This window comes from Monomorium pharaonis, chromosome 3 (assembly GCF_013373865.1).
Source record: "Monomorium pharaonis isolate MP-MQ-018 chromosome 3, ASM1337386v2, whole genome shotgun sequence".
NCBI classification, from domain to species: Eukaryota; Metazoa; Arthropoda; class Insecta; order Hymenoptera; family Formicidae; genus Monomorium; species Monomorium pharaonis.
In genome coordinates, this window is record NC_050469.1 from 14,439,479 (window position 1) to 14,458,742 (window position 19,264).

The 19,264-nt window shown below is 36.1% G+C and overlaps 1 protein-coding gene and 1 long non-coding RNA gene across 4 annotated transcripts; both read left to right on the forward strand.

Moving 5' to 3' along the window:
* Positions 1 to 850: 850 nt before the first annotated feature.
* LOC105834070 lies at positions 851 to 1,406 on the forward strand. Its single transcript, XR_001138858.2, has 2 exons — positions 851 to 987; positions 1,073 to 1,406. It is a non-coding gene; the product is annotated as an uncharacterized LOC105834070 (long non-coding RNA).
* Positions 1,407 to 3,879: 2,473 nt separating this feature from the next.
* On the forward strand, positions 3,880 to 15,219 carry LOC105834067. 3 transcript variants are annotated; one of them, XM_012676283.3, is made up of 3 exons: positions 3,880 to 5,080; positions 10,750 to 11,645; positions 13,242 to 15,219. In XM_012676283.3, exons 1-3 carry the CDS (start codon positions 5,055 to 5,057, stop codon positions 13,778 to 13,780), a joined length of 1,461 nt encoding a protein of 486 aa, XP_012531737.1. In that variant the 5' UTR covers positions 3,880 to 5,054; the 3' UTR covers positions 13,781 to 15,219. The 3 variants fall into 3 exon arrangements, with proteins under 3 accessions (XP_012531737.1, XP_012531736.1, XP_012531738.1); XM_012676282.3 differs by lacking the exon at positions 3,880 to 5,080 and adding an exon at positions 6,150 to 6,688; XM_012676284.3 differs by lacking the exon at positions 3,880 to 5,080 and adding an exon at positions 6,729 to 7,360.
* Positions 15,220 to 19,264: the final 4,045 nt, after the last annotated feature.

A 19,264-nucleotide genomic window follows, 5' to 3' on the forward strand; every position in this document is an offset into this window, starting at 1 on the left:
AAAAACTGTTAGAAAATGCTTGAATGACTCAACTCTATTCCCGATCGCTGATGGGTTCCTCGGTAATCCGCGCGATTACAATACCACAGCGGTTCTCCATCGCAATCTTACGTTGTGCAGATACGCGCCGCCGCCGTCGTTAACGGTGCAACGGTGCAAGTGGTGCAACGCGATGATACCATCCTGACTCATGTCGCGCGCGTGAGAACAATCACACTACGACGAGACACAACGACGAGACCGTACATGTATATATGCAGCGCAGCTTCCGACCTATCGCGACAATTTATGTGTGTTAAGCGAGCGATGCGTTCTCTTTCTCTCAAATGAGCGCGGAGCGTCGATCTTCGTGAGGAAGTTGTTATAACGTAACGACGAAAGCCTCGAAAAGGTACTCGGATGTCTGGCGAATGGGTTTTTCCGCTCTCGTCGCGAGCACAGTTTCCGGGACGAACGCTGCTACGATTTTTCGGCAACGAAATCGCGAGCAGGGCCCGAAATACACGAGAGACTTCTGTCGAGGACGCGCCGCTGAAATCGAACTAGATCGCGTTTCCCCAGAGGTAGCCTCGTAGTCTCACGCTCATCGCGATCATTGTCAACATTACGCATGCACATCACTCGTATACGCGGATCGCTGTACAGCTGCGCACAGCTGATGAGCGCGAATACGTCACGACTGCGGAACGCAACACATATGTCGTTAGATTCCAAAAGTAACCGACGCACTAGTATAGTTCCCTCTTTGTCGTTTACTTCTCGCCGGCTGACTAAAGCGGCGTTCGGAAATATCACCCGAGTATCTCCTCACGTATCTTTTTATTCTTGTTGTTCGTCGAATGTGAAACGAGAATAAAACTATATTCGAGGGTACTCAAGTGACGTTTCCGAACGCAACCTTAAGCGGCGTTTCGCGCTTAAATGGCGGTGGAACGTGCGATTATCGCGAGATTACGTCAAGAAGCACAATATCACGTGGCATAACGCGTAAGATATGTCTGAATTGTTTGTGAAATAATATAATAACACATAGCGCCGAGATACGAGTTTATGAGTGATATCTTTTCAATAGTGGAGATAACAAGACGTAGTATCGGCGAGATTGTGAAATATCTCTGGCTGACAGTGAGTTACAAGATTCGCGGCGTTCGGTGCGAATGCACCGGGACATCGGTGCACGTGCACCGAGCGCGTTATCGAACGTGCTTGCTTCCGAGCGTACGGGATGAACGGGTAACAGTTGGTGCAGGTGCACCAAGTGTACGGAAATGAGAATTATATAGGTAGGTTCTCGTATCACAGCTTTGGCACGAGACACTAAGAGTATCGCAATATCAAATACAGATATTTGTAACGTTTCGTGTGTGAGAGGATAAAAAGTAATAATAAAAGATGGTAAAAAAGTCGATGTTTCCAAAGTATTTCATGCTTCCTTTCTGCAGTCCTTCCGTTCCTTTAAAATCAGCCTTTGAGTTTATTCTCGCGATTTTATTTCATTATTTTTTTGAATTCAATAAAATGAACTTGATTAACTTCTGAAGATGAATAATCTCGGGTTCTCGAATTTGTCGACGTTCTTGTCAATTTTGCCGTATAATTTAATTGCGACGTATCAGAATGGTCGGAGTTATCGAGAAGATAATTCTGGCGTTATAAATACACGTATCTTATATATCTCGTCATGCCAAATAAATAGCGGACTGTTTTCGCTAAGTGCACGCGTACCGAAAGCCCCACGGTTCTTAAGTACACGAGAATTGTTTACGAAGAGCCTTGATGTTTTTACATCTCCTCTTTTTCCGCTTTTCGAGTACTGTAATTGAGACTGAATAAGCAGTTTGCTAGCTCATGCAAATTAAGAAGAACACAAGTGAACTTTAATAAGACATATAATTAAACAAAAATTATTTTCAGCTATGTCTTCAATTTGATAAAAATTTACTTATTACACGCATTAATTATGTGTATATATATATAATAAAATATTTGCAGACACGGAATAATTGTTATATATAGTATTATGTAATATATATAATTAACCGAGGACATAATAGAAGAGATGTGTAGGATGTGTGTCATCCAAAATAAATACTATCGAAAATATTTAACTTTATAGATTGTTTTGCAATAAAATATTTGTATAGAATTTAAGTTTAATTTTCTTATTGGTTAGTTAACAAATTAAAAGTTATTTAACCACTTCGTCGATAGGCGAAATTTCACTGTTCGTGTCCCTGTGGGCAAGAAAAAAAAAGTAATCGCAATTCAAAGCATTAGATACAAAAGATACTTTGTATCTAAAAGCTTTTGGGGTCGCTGATTACGAATCAGACATCAGAATTTTTAAATTCAAAATGGCGGATCTAATATGGCGGACCGAAAATATTTTAATTTAATTTATTTGGATAAAATTTATAATACGGGGGTTTTTGAATTGCTAAATTTGGGTTCACATTGGGTCCGCTATTTTGAATTTTGGAGTTTTGACTTTAGATTCGTACTTAGCGACCCAAAAAAACTCCTAGATACCAACTTTTATAACAATCGAAAAATTTTGATTATTTTGGGTCCGCCATTTTAGATCCATCATTTTGAATTTTGGAATTTAAACCTTGGATTCATATTCAGCGACACAAAAAACCTTTGGATATCAATTTTCACGCAAATCGATCCAGCCAATTAAAAAATAAACGATGTGCGCCATATAGCGTCAATGCCCCCTGGGGCACACATATTTTCCATGCCATATGGCGTCAATGCCGACGAAGTGATTAATTTTTTTGTTCTTGACGTTTACGTAATATTAGTTTTGTAGTATTTGCAAATTTGACGAAGAATAAACATTATGAATTTAATTACATTTAGTAAAATGTTAAGTTTTTTATATAAATATATTATTGAAATCCTAAAAATATTTGTACAATAATTTATTTGGATCTATTTACTTGTCTATTTACTTATTTACAAATTTATTCATCTAACACTGTTATAAGTTAAATTTTTTATTGTTTTCCTTTTTGCAGCTGCCTTGAGAGCTAAAAATATTTGCGACAAAAATGGCTTTCAAACAAGTTGAAAAAAACGAAATAATGAAAAATTTTAGTTACAAAGCAAAAATGACTTTATTTTAATCGTTAATTTGGAAGAAAAAATAATAAATTTAATAAGCCTTCATTTTAAATTTCGAAAATATTGGGCTGTCTGATATCGTAAAGTCAAAATCTAAAGGAAACATTCTCTCATTCAAAGAGTCAATAGAATATATGAGACATTATAGAGTCAACTCCACTTTGGATGCTCCGATTTTCGTATCTTTCTGGCGTCAAGGAAATCCGTACCTACGCTCATTTTGCACTTTCCAAATGTGGAAAGCGCGAGAGAGTAGGTGATTCGAGCGGAAATCGTCATTGGCCAGTGGTTTTATCGAGATCGGAGAACCGGCAGAAATAATCGTTGACGCCGACGGAAAGTTCATAACCCTGTCATCGTCCTTCCGAACACTTCGCAAATCACTCGGATAAGTCAGAAAAGTCGCGCGTGATCTCAGTGGCGTTACGTAACAGTCTGACGCACTCAATGCGTGCGAATGCACCGACGCGACGCAACGCGCCGGCGATTAATCATTGACGATACTCCCGCGCCAAGATTCTACTCGCAAGGAATAAAGAGTTTGTCGCGCTTTCTCTTTCGACTAACGAGAGAATCAACTCTGCACGCGGTGAATAAATCTTAGTTACATCGCAAACTTCAGTTGAAATCTACTTCCGACTTAACAAAATCAATCCCATTTCTGAATAATCCCACGTCTTTTTAATTAGGTTAAAGTTTATTTTTTTTTTAGGTTTAATTCCACGTACGATTCAATTTTTATTCTGTTGAAATTAAATTTATGTAGGATTTATATGTACTCAAACTATTTTAAAAACTTGAAAAAATTTCCGTTTTTTTCCTGATTATTCACATTATCTTGTCCATCTTTTGTATATTTGCACGATTTTTATCATGGTTTTATCATCATATTGTAATAGTTATAATTGCATGTTCTTAATTAGCAAAGTGCGTCATTATATGACTGTGTTCTTTATCGATCATCAGTATCGCTAACTTCCAACAATTAGACATGTGGAATTGAAGATTAGAATGAAAATTATATTACGACGTATCATAACAGGATATCTATTAAGAAAAACCAGAGAATCTCGAAATTATTTTCATTAATAAGAGATTAATTCATCATATGTCTTTAAATAAAATTTATCTTTGAAATAAGATCATACATTGTTCAAATAGTAGGTACTTATCAATATTGTTCTTTTAATAAAACGTTCTTTAATTGATTTTACAAATAATATTGCAGGAAAAAATTGGCACTTTTCATACCATTTTCCAAAATTGTTCTTCATTTTTTAAAACATTAAAGTTTTTTATTGCTAATGTAAATAAATATCATTATAAATAGTTTTAATAGTTTTAATTCTTTTCCTTCAATATCTCTTAAAAAGTGTTCTCTAGAAAAATGATATTGCACTATTAAAGTATTGTACATTATATTTATTCGGAACAAGGATGAAGTCTGTATTAAAGATAAATAACGACCCAATTTGTCATTGATATAATAAGTAGTGTATTTCCCAGGTATTCACATTATTTTGTCTATATTCCCTGTACATATTTATGGAAAGCGGTGGATAGAACGGTATCTAGATGGTTGAATACGGGGTCATGACTTCGAAGTTCGAGCCGTTTGACCCCTCTTTTTTTTGCAACACGATAATTCTTCGCGGCTACTTCACATAATAAACAATATTATCGCTCCAAGTACGATCGTTCAAACTTCATTTTTAAGTGATAATCAGGGAAATTAAAGTCCACGGCCGATTCAGTAGCATCAATCGTCTATATCTTAAACGGATGAATAACAAAATTCTATTTGATTACAAGGTGACGTTGAAATGTACCTTGTAGTTTCTCTTTGATATCTGATCGAAGTTCGAAAGAGTTGCGGACGATTTGGTTCAAGTGCCGGCGCGTCGCACCGAGGCCGCCACACGGCGATGAACATCGCCAGGATTAACGAACGGTAATTTCAGCGATTTGTTTCTGTTGCCTTTCGATACTGTCGAAGGCTTGCAGACGTACTGCTCGACCTGATATACTTAATCAATCATTACCAATCTGATACACAAATCAATCGCGCCCTTGCAAGAAATAATTCTATATATTCAGCGAGTTGTTTAGCCGAGCTTGAGCGATAAAACGGGATGAAGAATTTTGATTTCCTATCATTGTGTATGCTGACAGTCACAGATCACTTATCTAATTTATGGCACACGCTACGCGTACCCGTGAGAAAGAACAAGAGAGTAAAAAGAAAAACAGGAAATCATCTTCGAACAAAAAGAACGAAGAATAGCATAATCTACTGCTATTTTGCAGGAAAAAGATGAAGAAGAATGTCTTTATCTTTAGTGAAACATATTTATTCAGGGACTTGGCTGCATGTAAATATAGTGCTGTATGTAAGTAGAGAGTTTAAGGGTTTAAAAATTAAGATAAAGATTTGTAGAACGTGTGCCATTTTTTATATAACGCGATTGTTATACGTTATCTCGTATGTTTTCCGTCCTCTTGAATTCTTCAGTCTCTTTTATTCGAGTATCTTTTAGTAAGGGTTGGTTATTTCAACTTCTTCGTAAACTTATCTATTAGGTAAATACGTGTCTGTCGTTATTTATTTAAAGAAGAAATGACAATAGACGCATGCTTATCTAATAGATAAGTTTACCGAGAAGATGGAATAACCTAAATCAATTATTTAGGAATTATATTAATTCCTTCAGACAAATACCAAGGAATCCATACAATTTTTGAGCAATTATTAAATTGCCAAGTAATTATCAAATAAAATTAAATAGATAAAACAATTTTGTCTACTAAAATACAAACTTAAGATACTTAAAATATTGCTTCGTACGTATAATACAGTCATTCTCAAATTACAATGCAGAAAAATATGATCTAATATCTGGATTAAGATAATGTATCCAAAAATATATACAAAGATATGCGTATCTGGGTGGAATTTAAGTTCTAGGAGAGATCGTAACTTAATACTTATTCTTGATACTTTGCGGCATGAAATTACGTACGAATAACATTTCGCCCTTATGCCTCGGTAGAGTCTCATCGGTACGAGGACACCTGCATCGGCAACGATAATTCGTATCTGTCCCCGTTCGCGACGCTTATGGAGGCTAAACAAATCTCGCCTGGTCCGCCTGTGTGTCTGACAGAGGGGTCAGATAAGCGAATTGAGTTCGAGCTCCTCCGTGCCCCTAAGTAGGTCTTTAGCGGTGGAGGACCGTTATCCGACTCGCGACCTTCGACAAACAATTCGTCTGCGACCGTTTTGTCACGCGCTTCTCCTGACGGCGTCACGCGGCCGGATCTAGCGACACAGTGCAGCCTGACTCCTCCAGCTTCCCGTACGTTAGTCAGAGCGATCCGAAGACGCGATTATCGCGTTACGCCCCATTGACTCGGTGCACTATGATCACGAAGACCGGACGGTTTCAAGGAATCTGCACGGTGATCGATGAATGTCGGATGAAGTTCGGCGAATAACTGAACTTCATTTTTACTCGCCCGTCGCTCCCATTATGCAAATACTTGCGGTAATAATTGAAAGGTGCGCGAATAGTATTGTTTAGAAATTTACTTTGCTTCTACTCAAGTCTCTTAAACTTAAAAGTGGAAGAATGGAAAGGTCAAACGGTTAAGGAATTAATTAATCTTCAAGTTAAGGAAATGGAAAATATCATTGGAACCTTGGTGATGTTCTTCATTTCCTTGCCTCCTCACCTGCATCTCATTTTTACGGATTCCTCTTCCCTGAGCAGAAACTATCATCTAGAGATATGATCTGTCAAGGATGATCGTGGAGGTGGGTTTCACCTTCGCTCGTATCGTCTGCATATCTAAATAATCTGTAGATAATCTACCACCCACGCGGACTTCTGCTTTCGGCAGCATCCTTTTCCGGAAATACCAGACCAACCAGTTGGTCTGCAACCTTGAAATTGTTTTGGGGATATCCGATGCGACTTGTTTCTCGGTTCTTTCGTTTTTGGCCCGTTCGGAACCGGTCCTCCCACGGAACGAAACGGGCGAGTGGCCAGGTAAATTATGAGGTAAAACGGCGATTGGCGACGCAGCCAAGGTGTCAAGGTAGGGAGTTCGCTCCCGAAGCGGAGTGAATGCCTTTCCCGGCTTGGTCCCGGCATCTCAGTACTCCTGGAGCCGCACTAACTGATGGGACTCGACGTCTCCTCGCGCGCGGTCGCGATCAAGAAGGGTGAAGGTACGTTCGTTTGACCGGCGATGAGCCGATCAGGTCAAGTTCAACGATCGACAGGTCGCATCGTGTTGTTGTGGGCCGATTGAATTATTGCCTTGGGCAAGAATCGAGAGGTCAATCCCGGAAACTCCCTCTCAGATAAATCACGATCGAGTACCTCCCGTTTGTTGCATATACATTTGGATATTGAGTTTAATAATTTGTAAAACGCTTAATCACTCAATCGCTCCTATGTCATAAATCATGTATTAGTGAATACAAAAAAAAAGCGCATACGTAAAGTTTAAAATTTAAAGAAGTTCGGATAATATTTTGCCGATAATCGCATCTGAAACGCTCTAGTAATTTAGGAAATTATTAATTTCACGGTTTACGATCGTCAGTTAGCGTGATAGTGATGTTATCTTTTGCAGTGTGTGAAAAATAAACTGCATACGTTTTCCACGGGAATAAATCTGGTGAAGTGGAATTGATTAATTATTCGAATTTAATTCAAGAAATTATGTGAGAAAATTAGCTTCTAATTGAGCAATTCAACAAAAAACGTAATGTAGGATAATTATAATTACATGATGCACGCGCGACAAATTATGCACATATCAAACGCATTTAAAAATGCCACACGTAAGGATATCGTTATATATGAGAATCTTTACATAAATGAAAACATGATTAATCTCTTGCAGTCAAAAATAATTTAATCGCTGTGGAAAACACACTCTTTATGCAAATTTAAGTAAGATTTAATACAATTTAGCATCTCTTAATATCCGCCTCTTAATATCCGCCTTATATATTTCAAGTATCTCTTTCTGTGTTAATATTATCCTTGTCATTCTTGGAATTTTAAATGAACCTTGATATAAGAATAAATTAAAATAATAAGATGCGTGATATGTCCACAAAGCTAAATGGATGTTTAAATCTTGAAGATATATGAAATTACTTTTAATGTCAGACGAAAATGAAATAGTAAATTCGCGAATAATTGATAATCGAAATGTATTTGTTCCTTCACGAATCAGCTGTGACCTTAAGACCGAAAGTAGAGTGAATGAATGCAAGCGATATATTCTACAGATGCCTGACCGAATTTAAGGTCAAACGCAATAATTCACGTAGATATGGATGCACCATTGAATTTCGGTCGTACATTGAATCCCCAATGGAATTAACGGTTTTAGAAAGCTGCGAAAGAACCGATGGAACAGGAATCGCAAGGAATGACCATAAAGTTGCAGAACAATTTGCGTCGAAAACCAATTTCCGAGCGCGCGGGACACTTGGCGCATAAAGTCACCTTTTCTCCCAACGTCGTTACTTGTAACAGTACGACTGAAATATTAATTGAGCAATAACAATAATTATATCTAAGATTGATCTTAGATTGCAATGTAACAAAAAAAAAAAAAACAAATGCAATTGAGTCGTTAACGCATTCGAAAAATCAAGAGATTAATTCTTGTGTTAAGGGCTGGCTTTTGTGCCGTTTAGATATCCGTGCTGATCAAACACGAAGATTAAGAATCGAATAGGCTGACTGAAAGTCTTGTGCATTCACTCCCGCTATAATGACTTGACTAATGTAACGAACAATTACGGACTTGTCTCGCGTCGCATTGTGACTTTTAATTGTCACATTGTATGTACAACGCGACGCGGCGGCGCGGTCAATCTCGGAAAAGTAGTTCTCAGAGTAACGTAATGTAAATGATGTCACCGAACTCTCTATACACCGAGGGTCAACAAGGTGAAAGGGGAAATAAATCGAGCGAGAAATCGGGAAATATCCAAACACATTTGTCGCGTCATGAATTTTTAACTTCCTTTGTTAAGCATGAAGCTCTCGAAGGAGAGAGGAAAAGAATGCATCTCGCGACGCTCTCTAACATGACGCAGCGATCGCATACGCTTTCGAGCACATGGGATAAACTTCGGGCCCAAATACACTCTCTCTCCTCGAGGTGGGCCAGCACGCACGTGACTAACATGCTCGCGTTGTTCGTCACTCTCTCGTGGAACGGCTTTTCTCTTCCATTTCGGGGTCGCGTTTTAACGTGCGAGTACTTTCGATGCGCCGTGCCTCGATTTCCTGATTTAATATTTCTCTTATTTCAGAGATCAACGCGTATGTAAAACGTCAGTTGGGGTTTTTTTTTTTTTTAATATTATTTTTCTTGTTCCTTCAGCTCGACCGTATAATTTTGTAATTAGTGTTCCGGTAGAATTTGGCACACGTATGCTAATAAAAAAAAAACGAGTCTTCGAAAATGTCCAAAATTAGGACATCAGATTATTCGGGTTAATTAAATATTCGCAAGTCAAGTTGAAGATACATTTTTGCGCATTTTTGTTAGTTGCTGTGCGCCTCTCGACCGACGAAAGTGTCACGCCATCAACGATTTGTTGAATCGCGCATTATAATGCATGTTTACAGTCCTCGATCTATCTCTTCGATTGCTCGCATCTGTCGAATCCGGTCACTGAATGATAGCTGCTGCAAATAATGGCAAAGGACTTTGGCGAAATTGCCGCGGGGAGACATTCTCCCGTCCCGTTCCACTTACATCGATCTATCGCGACGAGCAAAGGCACGATAGTGTGTTTGTAAGAAACGCGGGCATTTAGAGACAATCGTGATAATGTGTGCGATGTTGCATCCCGCGAACACCATTTCTTCCCTCTCCCGTTACAGCGCACTAAAAATCCCACACTCGTTCGTTCCGCTGGAATAGCGGCAGACCGACTGCCGGTTCTCTTGACCGAGAATACCGTCATTAAAATTTACTACGAGAAATTTCGTTGTTAGCAACATGTCGCTGAGATATAATGATACAAATAATTAGAAGTACCCAGTACAGCAAAATTGCTCCTTCTATATTTTGATAAAAAAAAGAAGAAAAAATCCAATTACGGAAATTATTTTCCAATTCGTGATTTACCATATTTCTTTCTAGAACAGATAAAAAGGGAATTTGCAGATTTGGAACTTGGAAGGCAGAAAAAACTCTCTGCCTTTTTTTTGCAACAAAACATGTTCTGTATGTTTCCTTAACTCAATCATGCACAACGAGCACTCGAAAGGTCTTTCGGTGCTTTCACATTGCAAAAGATCGAAACCTGATTAGCAGTCGACAGTGTTAAAAAAATCGGTTCAGTAAACTGTATACATACTGAGTGTACACATAAAAATTGTGCTTGCAATAAAAAAGAAGCTTGAAGAAGTATTAAGATAGTTTACTGAAGATTCTCGAGAATTAGATTTAATAATAAATTTTGTATAATAGATATAAATGTTGCCCTCTCCCTGACTAATCGTGGGTACAACCATGATTACGTGAGATCTTTCATATTGTATTTTCAACATTTGAAAATTATTTTTCCTTTTTCAGAATCATGATCAGGCTTGCAATCCTCCTCGTTCTCGTAATCAACCTGGCAAATGGCCAGCTCAACTACGAGGGAAATCCGTTTACCGAATACACCGAATACATCGCGGAGGAGAGTAATCTGTCTGAAAAATCCGCTAGGAAAAATGACGCCTCGATCGATCTGCCTAATTCCGAAGTATCGTCTCGTCCTCAGAAGCTATACCCAATCGTTGAGTCTGAAAACGACGGACGCTCATTGCAAGCGATGGAAACCGATAATTTTCTCAAACAACAGACTTCATCTTCGGATACGTCCGCTCGGCAGTTTCAGGATTCTTCCGGAAACTCGCCGACCAGCCATGCGCAGGTTGCGCTAAACACATTCTTGAACTCCAGGACACCCGAGGAATCTCGTTTGTCTCTCGATCACTATCTCCGCAGTCAACAGCCGCCAGAGGATCAGTCGCGATCCTCGGATACGATTATCGGTCAAGAGCCGTCAAAGTCGATCGAACCCTTTAATCCTCATCCAATCTCTCATGTCGAGCAACAACAACCGTCGCTGGTTCCCCAAGTGAACCAGCAACAGGTGCAATTGACGTCGCAACCATTGAATCAGGCCCAGATAGTGTCGCAGACCGATCAACGGCAACAATTGTTCCCGCTTGCCGGTCAGTCTTACGGTTACGTAGGACAACCTACCGTGGTACAGGCGCTACAGCCCGTGATTAGGACACCCGCCGGAGTCGTCCTGGGGCAGAAAATGTTGCCGGTACCGCTCGTGCCTGCTTTCCAGTCCAGGAACGACATGATAACGCCGGCGATGTGGCGGGAGAGAATGAGGAGGATACGCGGGAAACCGTTTCCTTTAGCGCAATCCAGGATAACGCCGGCATTGTACCAAGGACCAATTGCAGGTAAGAAAATTTTCCTCAGAGAGGAAATGTACGAAACGAGTTGTTTCGATAAGAGATAAATAGTCTTAAACACAAACAAATAACAATTTTTCGCGAATTGTAAAAAAAATATCTTTTAAACCTTTTTTATTTCTTTCCATTAAAAATTTGCATTCATTATTTGTATCTTTTTTTGAGAGATAATAACGTTTTTTTTATAGCAAGGTAACTATTCAAATGATTCTATAATATAACTTCACGTTTTTACATTCCAAGTGCGTGAATATTAATCCGACAGAAATGTGACTTTTAACTCGATGTCGCAGGAATGCATGTTACGTCACGTTGCATATTTTTGTGCGAAAAGAAAAGCTGAATAAACACTTCTCAATGCATCAGCAATATGTCATCTTTTTTAAAAAATTAATATATAAATATATTATGTTAGTCAATTCATAAATCAAATCTGCATAACTATACCTCTAGATTCTAGATGTATTAATTAAATCTTTTCTTCGATCATTTATCATAATTTATAGTCTCTCATAATTCAGTTAGCAGAAAAACATCAATATTCTTAAACATATATGAATGATTAACTACTCAGATAACCAAGCATAATGTAGCATCCTCAGCAAACTAACGCATTACATATGTTGTTATATGTAATGCGTTAGTTTGCTGAGGATGCTACATTATGTATACCCAGGTAGCAAAAGTAGAAGGTACAACTATATGCGAATAATGTTTGACAACCTAAGGATGCATGTAGAATGCTTTTGGCAGGCATTTGTTGATGAATTTATCGTACAAGAATAAAAATAATTTTGTAGAACACAAATGTGGCGAAAAATAGATAGCATCTTTATTTAATTCACTATGCATGAAGAATTGTTAAACATTATTCGCATACAGTTGTACTTTTCAACTTACTCTTGCTACCTGCAGTATTTGCTATACATTTGCTGACATTGAAATAAAACACTTTGCAAATTTAGCAACGTGACTACTTATACGTACACGTCAGTTAAAGGCATTAAAAAAAAAGAAACGGTTAGTAATATTGTTCGTGATATAATAGCGACACGACAACAATAAATGATTGATAAAAAATTGATGCTGACACGTTACTATCAATTTGCCGTTGTTAAAAATAGAATTTATATGAGCTCAACCTAACAAACTTAATACTGTCTCATCTTGTTCCGAATTAATCTAAATTAGTTACTGCAACGATTGTTGACAACACGACTGCAACATCAAGACATTTGATTATCTAGGATATTGACAATTTGACCGACGACTTTTTCTTTTCTAAGATTTTCGGTTGTTCCAACTTCTTGGTAAACTTACCTATTAAATAAATATATGTTCGTCTTTATTTATTTAAAGAAAGAAATGAAGATAGACACGTGCTTACCTGGTAGGTAAATTTACCAAGAGGTTGGAACAACCGGCCCTAAAAGTAGTAGATGATAAAACGTACGTATTATCTTTGTTCTCAGTTATCAATATTCGTTTATGTTTGCAAAACAAACGCGTGTAGAATATACCGCGAATAAATTATATAATTCCTTGCCACGATCATAATGAAATTAATCGTCGTCTGGACGTCAGTTCCTTTCAAGGCCAAGGCACCGATGGAAGTGATCTATACGAAGCCACCGGGTTTCCATCGGGGACCACCCGTTCTCAGCAACCCACCGGTTCCCTATGAAGACGCGAGCGCCTGGTTCCCCGAGACCGATCAACCGCCTACCCACAAGGACGTTTACTACTCGCAGCTGTACGCACAGTCCTACGATCCTCATTATTACAATTACATCGCCACGACCGGCAAAATCCGGCCGTACTTGTACGGAAAGCTGGGCAAGCATCGGGAGGAGGAGGAGGACGGCATCTGGTCGGAGCTGTATCGCGGCTTCAAGAAGCACGGCCTGAGGAACATCATGACACCGACCTTCCTGCTAGGCATGACACTACCGGTGGTGACTCTGATGCTCTCCGCTCTCGTGCAGAAGCGATCTCTCGCGCGCTCCGGCGACGCGAGGGAACTGACTCAAGAGGACGCTCTGCGAGAATACCTCGAAAGGCTGCAAAGAGCGATGGAATGTTACGGTAAGAATTCCCGAAACGCGAAGCTAGACGAATGCTAGAATCAAAGATACGTTGGAGGCTCATGTTGGATGCATGACGTCAATCTGATACGTGTATCGGATAACGCGCGAAGAAGTAGCTCGATCGGCCACGACGTTGAGAGTTGCATTAGATATTCAGGTGGCAGCGAAATGTTAACATTCGAACTGTTTATACATCGATATTAAAATATCGGACTGCTTCTTTGCATTTCGCTCAACGACAATCGGATGTATGATCTTTTGATTCTGGAATTTGTTTACTTAACGCGACATTACACCTAGTTTCGAGTAAGCTGTCGTATGTTTTGGGATAAACACACGGCAAGAATAAGAATTTTTGTATTTAAATCGTGATAAAAATAATACTCTTAATTAAAATCGCGCGTGCTTTGCAGACATAAACATGTAGGTAACTGCATTTGAACAGAGGTTGGCCTCGTTAATCAAGTATGACAATTTCAGTCTATAGAACGTTAATACATCTACAGAATCGTAATAGAGAATATTATATATATATATATATATTACATTCTTAGAATGGTTGCATGAACCCGATACATCAAGGATATCGAGAGCACCGTAGATTCGTAAAGTAATTTACGCCATACCAAATCGTAACATATAATTTAAAAAAAGCAATGCGTTCTGATTGCAACACGTATTTGAGAAAGAAAGGCGAGCAATTTTTTTCAAACAATTCTTTCGACGGAAAAAGGAAAAAGTTTTATCCAGATATTTTAATTTTCGTGTACTCAAAGGGCCGTTTCCAGCGGAAAAACGTTTCGCGCACGCGATTCATTTCATATGCCGCCGTGCTACTGTAATGTACGCGATCACCGTAACATAAGTCTAATGACACACTAGCGTCATGTCATTAGCGTGTTACGCAAGATCCATGTGTCTCTCTCTTGTTTATTTCAAGTCGTTAGTTGCTATAATGCTAAAATAATAAAAAGAAGAATAGATAAAAACTACTAAAGGCTACTCTTCCGGATTAAATTTAGGAGAATTAAATAGCGAAAGGCAAGCACACACTTGCCGATGGTACTGCATTAAACACTGTGTATATATAATATGTATCTAATATATATAAAAAATATATATAATACACTTGCGTTAAGTATGTATTATTGTGCATATTTTGTTCACTGTTGCTGACGCAACGAACATTTCCCACATTATCCATCAATCTCGGGAAATCGAGCGCGGAAATCTTCCTTTCTTTTTTATTTTAAGCAAGAGGAGGAGGCACGATAGTGAAATCTTCATGAGAACTAAACTTTCGCGTTTCAATCATCGTTGCACCTGTTCGCCGGATGAAGATAAATTAAAGGGAAGAAAGAAACTAATTATAGCAACAATATTATTTATTCTTTCGTATGTGAACGCGACATCTCTCGTTTCGCAAAGATTATTCTACGGATTGTGAGTAACATTGAATTATACGTTGTAAGAGACAGGACAGAAGAGAGTGATTTATTGTCTTCACCCTGCAATGCCGTTGAACGTGATGTAGGGCAAAAGCTTCGAATTCTAATCTCGCACAAGTGTTGCAACCTACGCCTTTTATTGCAGTCACCATATAGGCAGTCACCTAATTTACGAGCTTATTAATATATTAGTTCAGGCTAACGTAATTGACCTTGTTGTTAAATTGCTAATCCGGTATCATTCGCTGGAACTGTCGTACATTCAAGCTATCTGGTCTATTAAAAAATATAGCACACAAGTTTTACAATGTATTCTTTTATACGCAACATACGCATTAAAAAGGAAAATGGTAGAAAGTTATGATCTATACAGAACAATTTATCACAATACAGTTTAAGTTTCAAAAGAAATTGACGCGTATAAATTTAAAATAATTCAAAGTAATATCTCTCTCGTTCGCCAACCACAAATGAATCAGTTATGTATTCTGAGATTATCAAATTAAACTTTTCGTATCATCATTTTAAAAATATGTCATGTGGAGTAATGTGCAACTTACAAGGGAACCTCGCAAACCCGAAAATTCTGATTTTAATGAAACTTGGCATAAATGTAGAAGGGGTAAATACATGAATTCAAAAATTTTTAGTTAGTGCTTATAAACAATTTAAAGAGTTAAAACTATCCTTCAAAAATTGAGGGTTTTTGCCTTTTGTCGATATACCTCGTAAACTAAACAAAATATAAAAAAATGTTTTATACAAAAGTTTTACAGTATAAATATTTCTATTTAACTATGCTGTTTATTTTTTGAAAAAAAACTTTCAAAAATTTACCCTTTATACATTCCCTATGTTAAATATTTATTGCATCAAAATTTCAATTTTAGTGAAATTCGGCATAAATATAGAGGGGGGCAATACACAAATTTAGAAAATTTTAATTAATGCTCAAAAATGGTTTAAAGGATTAAAACCACCCTTTAAAGGTTGAGACATTTTTGCCTTTTTTTCAATATATCTCGTAAACTTAACGAAACATAAAAAAATGTTTTATACAAGTTTTACAGTATAAATACCTCTATTTAACTACGCTGTTTATTTTTTTCTAACGTGTGCTTGATTATTCTGTTAAATTGTTTAAATTTTTAATCAAACAAAGCATAATGTTACACATAAATGTTGCAAATATTTTTAATATGTTAATTGTTTATTTCAAATTACACATATTTCTCCAACGCTTATAAATGGAAAAGATACAATTACATGAAGCAATGCAGGATATTATAACAAATAATGCAGCAATTGTTGCATACCGATACTACTTTGGAATTTCAAAATTATTGGAAAGTGGATTTAACTGACATAAAATTTTTAACAGATAAAGAGGAAGAATTTATAGAAAATGATAATGATAATTATGAACCTGATAATGAGAATAATTGTGAACCAAAAAACGAAATTTTAAACTATAAGAAAAGAAAAATAGTGGAATATTGGAAAAGTGGAAAAAAGACCGATACAATATGAGATAGTATAATTACTTTATAAATGTTAAATACATAAAAGTCAATTTTATTGAAAAATTTTTTTAATTAGAAAAACTTTTTTAAATAAATTTTTTAAATAAATTTATTAGAAAATTTTTGTATTAAAACAAATTTTTTTAAATAAACAGCATAATTAAATGAAGGTATTTATACTATATATTTGTACCCTCTACATTTGTACCCTCTACATTGTACCCTCTACAACCCTTACGGAAAAGACACTCTAATTTTGAGAGTTTACACCCATGTAACAATTGAATGTTAATACTCGATTTTGGGAGTTTATTCCCAAATTTAGGTGTATACGCTCAAATCTTGAGTATTTACACTAAAGATTGTTTATACTCGAACATTGAGTGTATACACCCAATGATTGAGTGTTCATACCAAAGTTTGGATTTAAATATTGAATATTTGAAAGTATACTCTCAACATTTGGATATGACACTCAATAAATGAGTGTATACTTCCAACATAAAGTGTGAACACTGAAACGTTGGAGATGTACATTCAACATCTATCGGTTGAAGGTATACACTTAATATTGAGTGTGCACTCTCAAACATTGGATTAGAAAATGTTAAATAAAAACAAAAGCAAGAAAAGCAAGTTCAACCGAAACATTCAACTATAGAGTGTTCAGCTGGCTTTGAGTATTAATTTGAGTATTACTTTCTACTTGGATGTTTGCCATTTAATTGAATGTTAATTTCAGTGTTATTCTTAAATTTACAATTAACATTGAAATTAACACTCAATTAGATGGCGAACATTCAAGTTGAGAGTAATAATACTCTAATTAAAAGTAAATTAAAGAGCAAACACTCAAGTTGAGTGTTTACACTGAATTGAATGTTTACCCCTTGTCCCAAATTATGCTCAAATTGAGTATTTTTTAAAGTGTTATTTTTAGTGTTTTTTCCGTAAGGGAAATTTCACTGAAATTGAAATTTTGATGCAATAAATATTCAACATAGGGAAGGTATAAAGGGTAAATTAAAAAAATTTTTTTTTCAATAAACAGCATAGTTAAATAGAAGTATTTATGCTGTAAAACTTCTATATAAAATATTTTTTGATATTTTATTTCGTTTACGAGATATATTGAGAAAAGGTAAAAACTCTCAATTTTTTAAGGGTGGTTTCAACCCTTTAAACCATTTATAAGCACCAACTAAAAATTTAACTGTATTCATTTAACTGTATTAACTAAATTCATGTATTCATCCCTTCTACATTTATGCCAAGTTTCATTAAAATCAGAATTTTCGAGTTCGCGAGGTTCTTTTGTTAATAAAATAGTAATTTTATTGAAAATAGAATCGATTAAATTTTAGCGATTTGAACGCGGAGTTTTGTCACCGTCTGTTTATTTCATCAATAGTATATACAAAAATATATAATAAAAAATTAATAATTATAAATAATACAATTAAATATTATAATACGTAAAATAAAAATATTTCTCTAGATCCGTAATAATTGTAAAAGCTTACGAAAATCAAATAACAACTTGTAGAATAAATACTGTTTGTACAAGGATGAGCTGTGTTCACAGTTTAGAAAGTAATATTAATCAGATCGTCGTATCAGGATTAAGCTGGTCGTGCCGGTTTTGTCCGATAGAATGCGACATGTTACGATTCTACAGTGTAGCTCACAATCTAGAATGGCTGAAACTTGTTAGCATATGTAAACCGTTAATAATAAAATGTAGGTCGCGTATACGAGTACCGTTTTTTAATTAGTTAAATCAACAAAATTGTTGAATAGAAAGACATCCCTATCATTCGGGATTTGCAATATCTCTGGAACATTGTCATGAATTACAATTTCAAACATTACATTAAATTTTAAACACAATTATATAATTACTAAAATTTTTTACAGATTTAGTTCCAATTCTGTCATAAGACTCTATCTCTCTTAATTAAATATTGTTGAATAGTATTTTTTTTTTCAAATTTATTTGAAAACACAATTTCTTGAAAAGCTTTTCCTGGAATAGAGGATAGGCAAATAAAAATTAATTAAGAAACATATGTAATAGGACATGCAATGTTTAATTAGTTATTAATTTATAAATTTTTAATTTTATTATATATTCATGAGGATTACTTTTCATTCTTATTTCTAGAAAATAGAATTAACATTTTGCAGAATTAATTTTATATGTTGACGAATTAAATTAACCATTACAGTTTTTGACTTTCATAGTTGAGATCAGGTTAAAGAACGGATTCACGTATAAACTTATTTAAGTTGCTTGAATTGTTGCCAAATTGATTGCAATCGAATTATTTAATCGAACCTGTGATGTCTCAACTCAAGGGTCATGAGACTCAGCCGTCGTAATGTCTGTGGCATGAATAATTATATGTTGCTGACAAGGTAAGTATTACACTAGGTAAATACCGAAATCACAAGTTTTAAAAAAAATTAAAAATATACTTTAGTATATGCATTGAAAATAACATTTCACGGAATTCGATTTCTTTACAGATTATAAAGGCGGTAGGTGA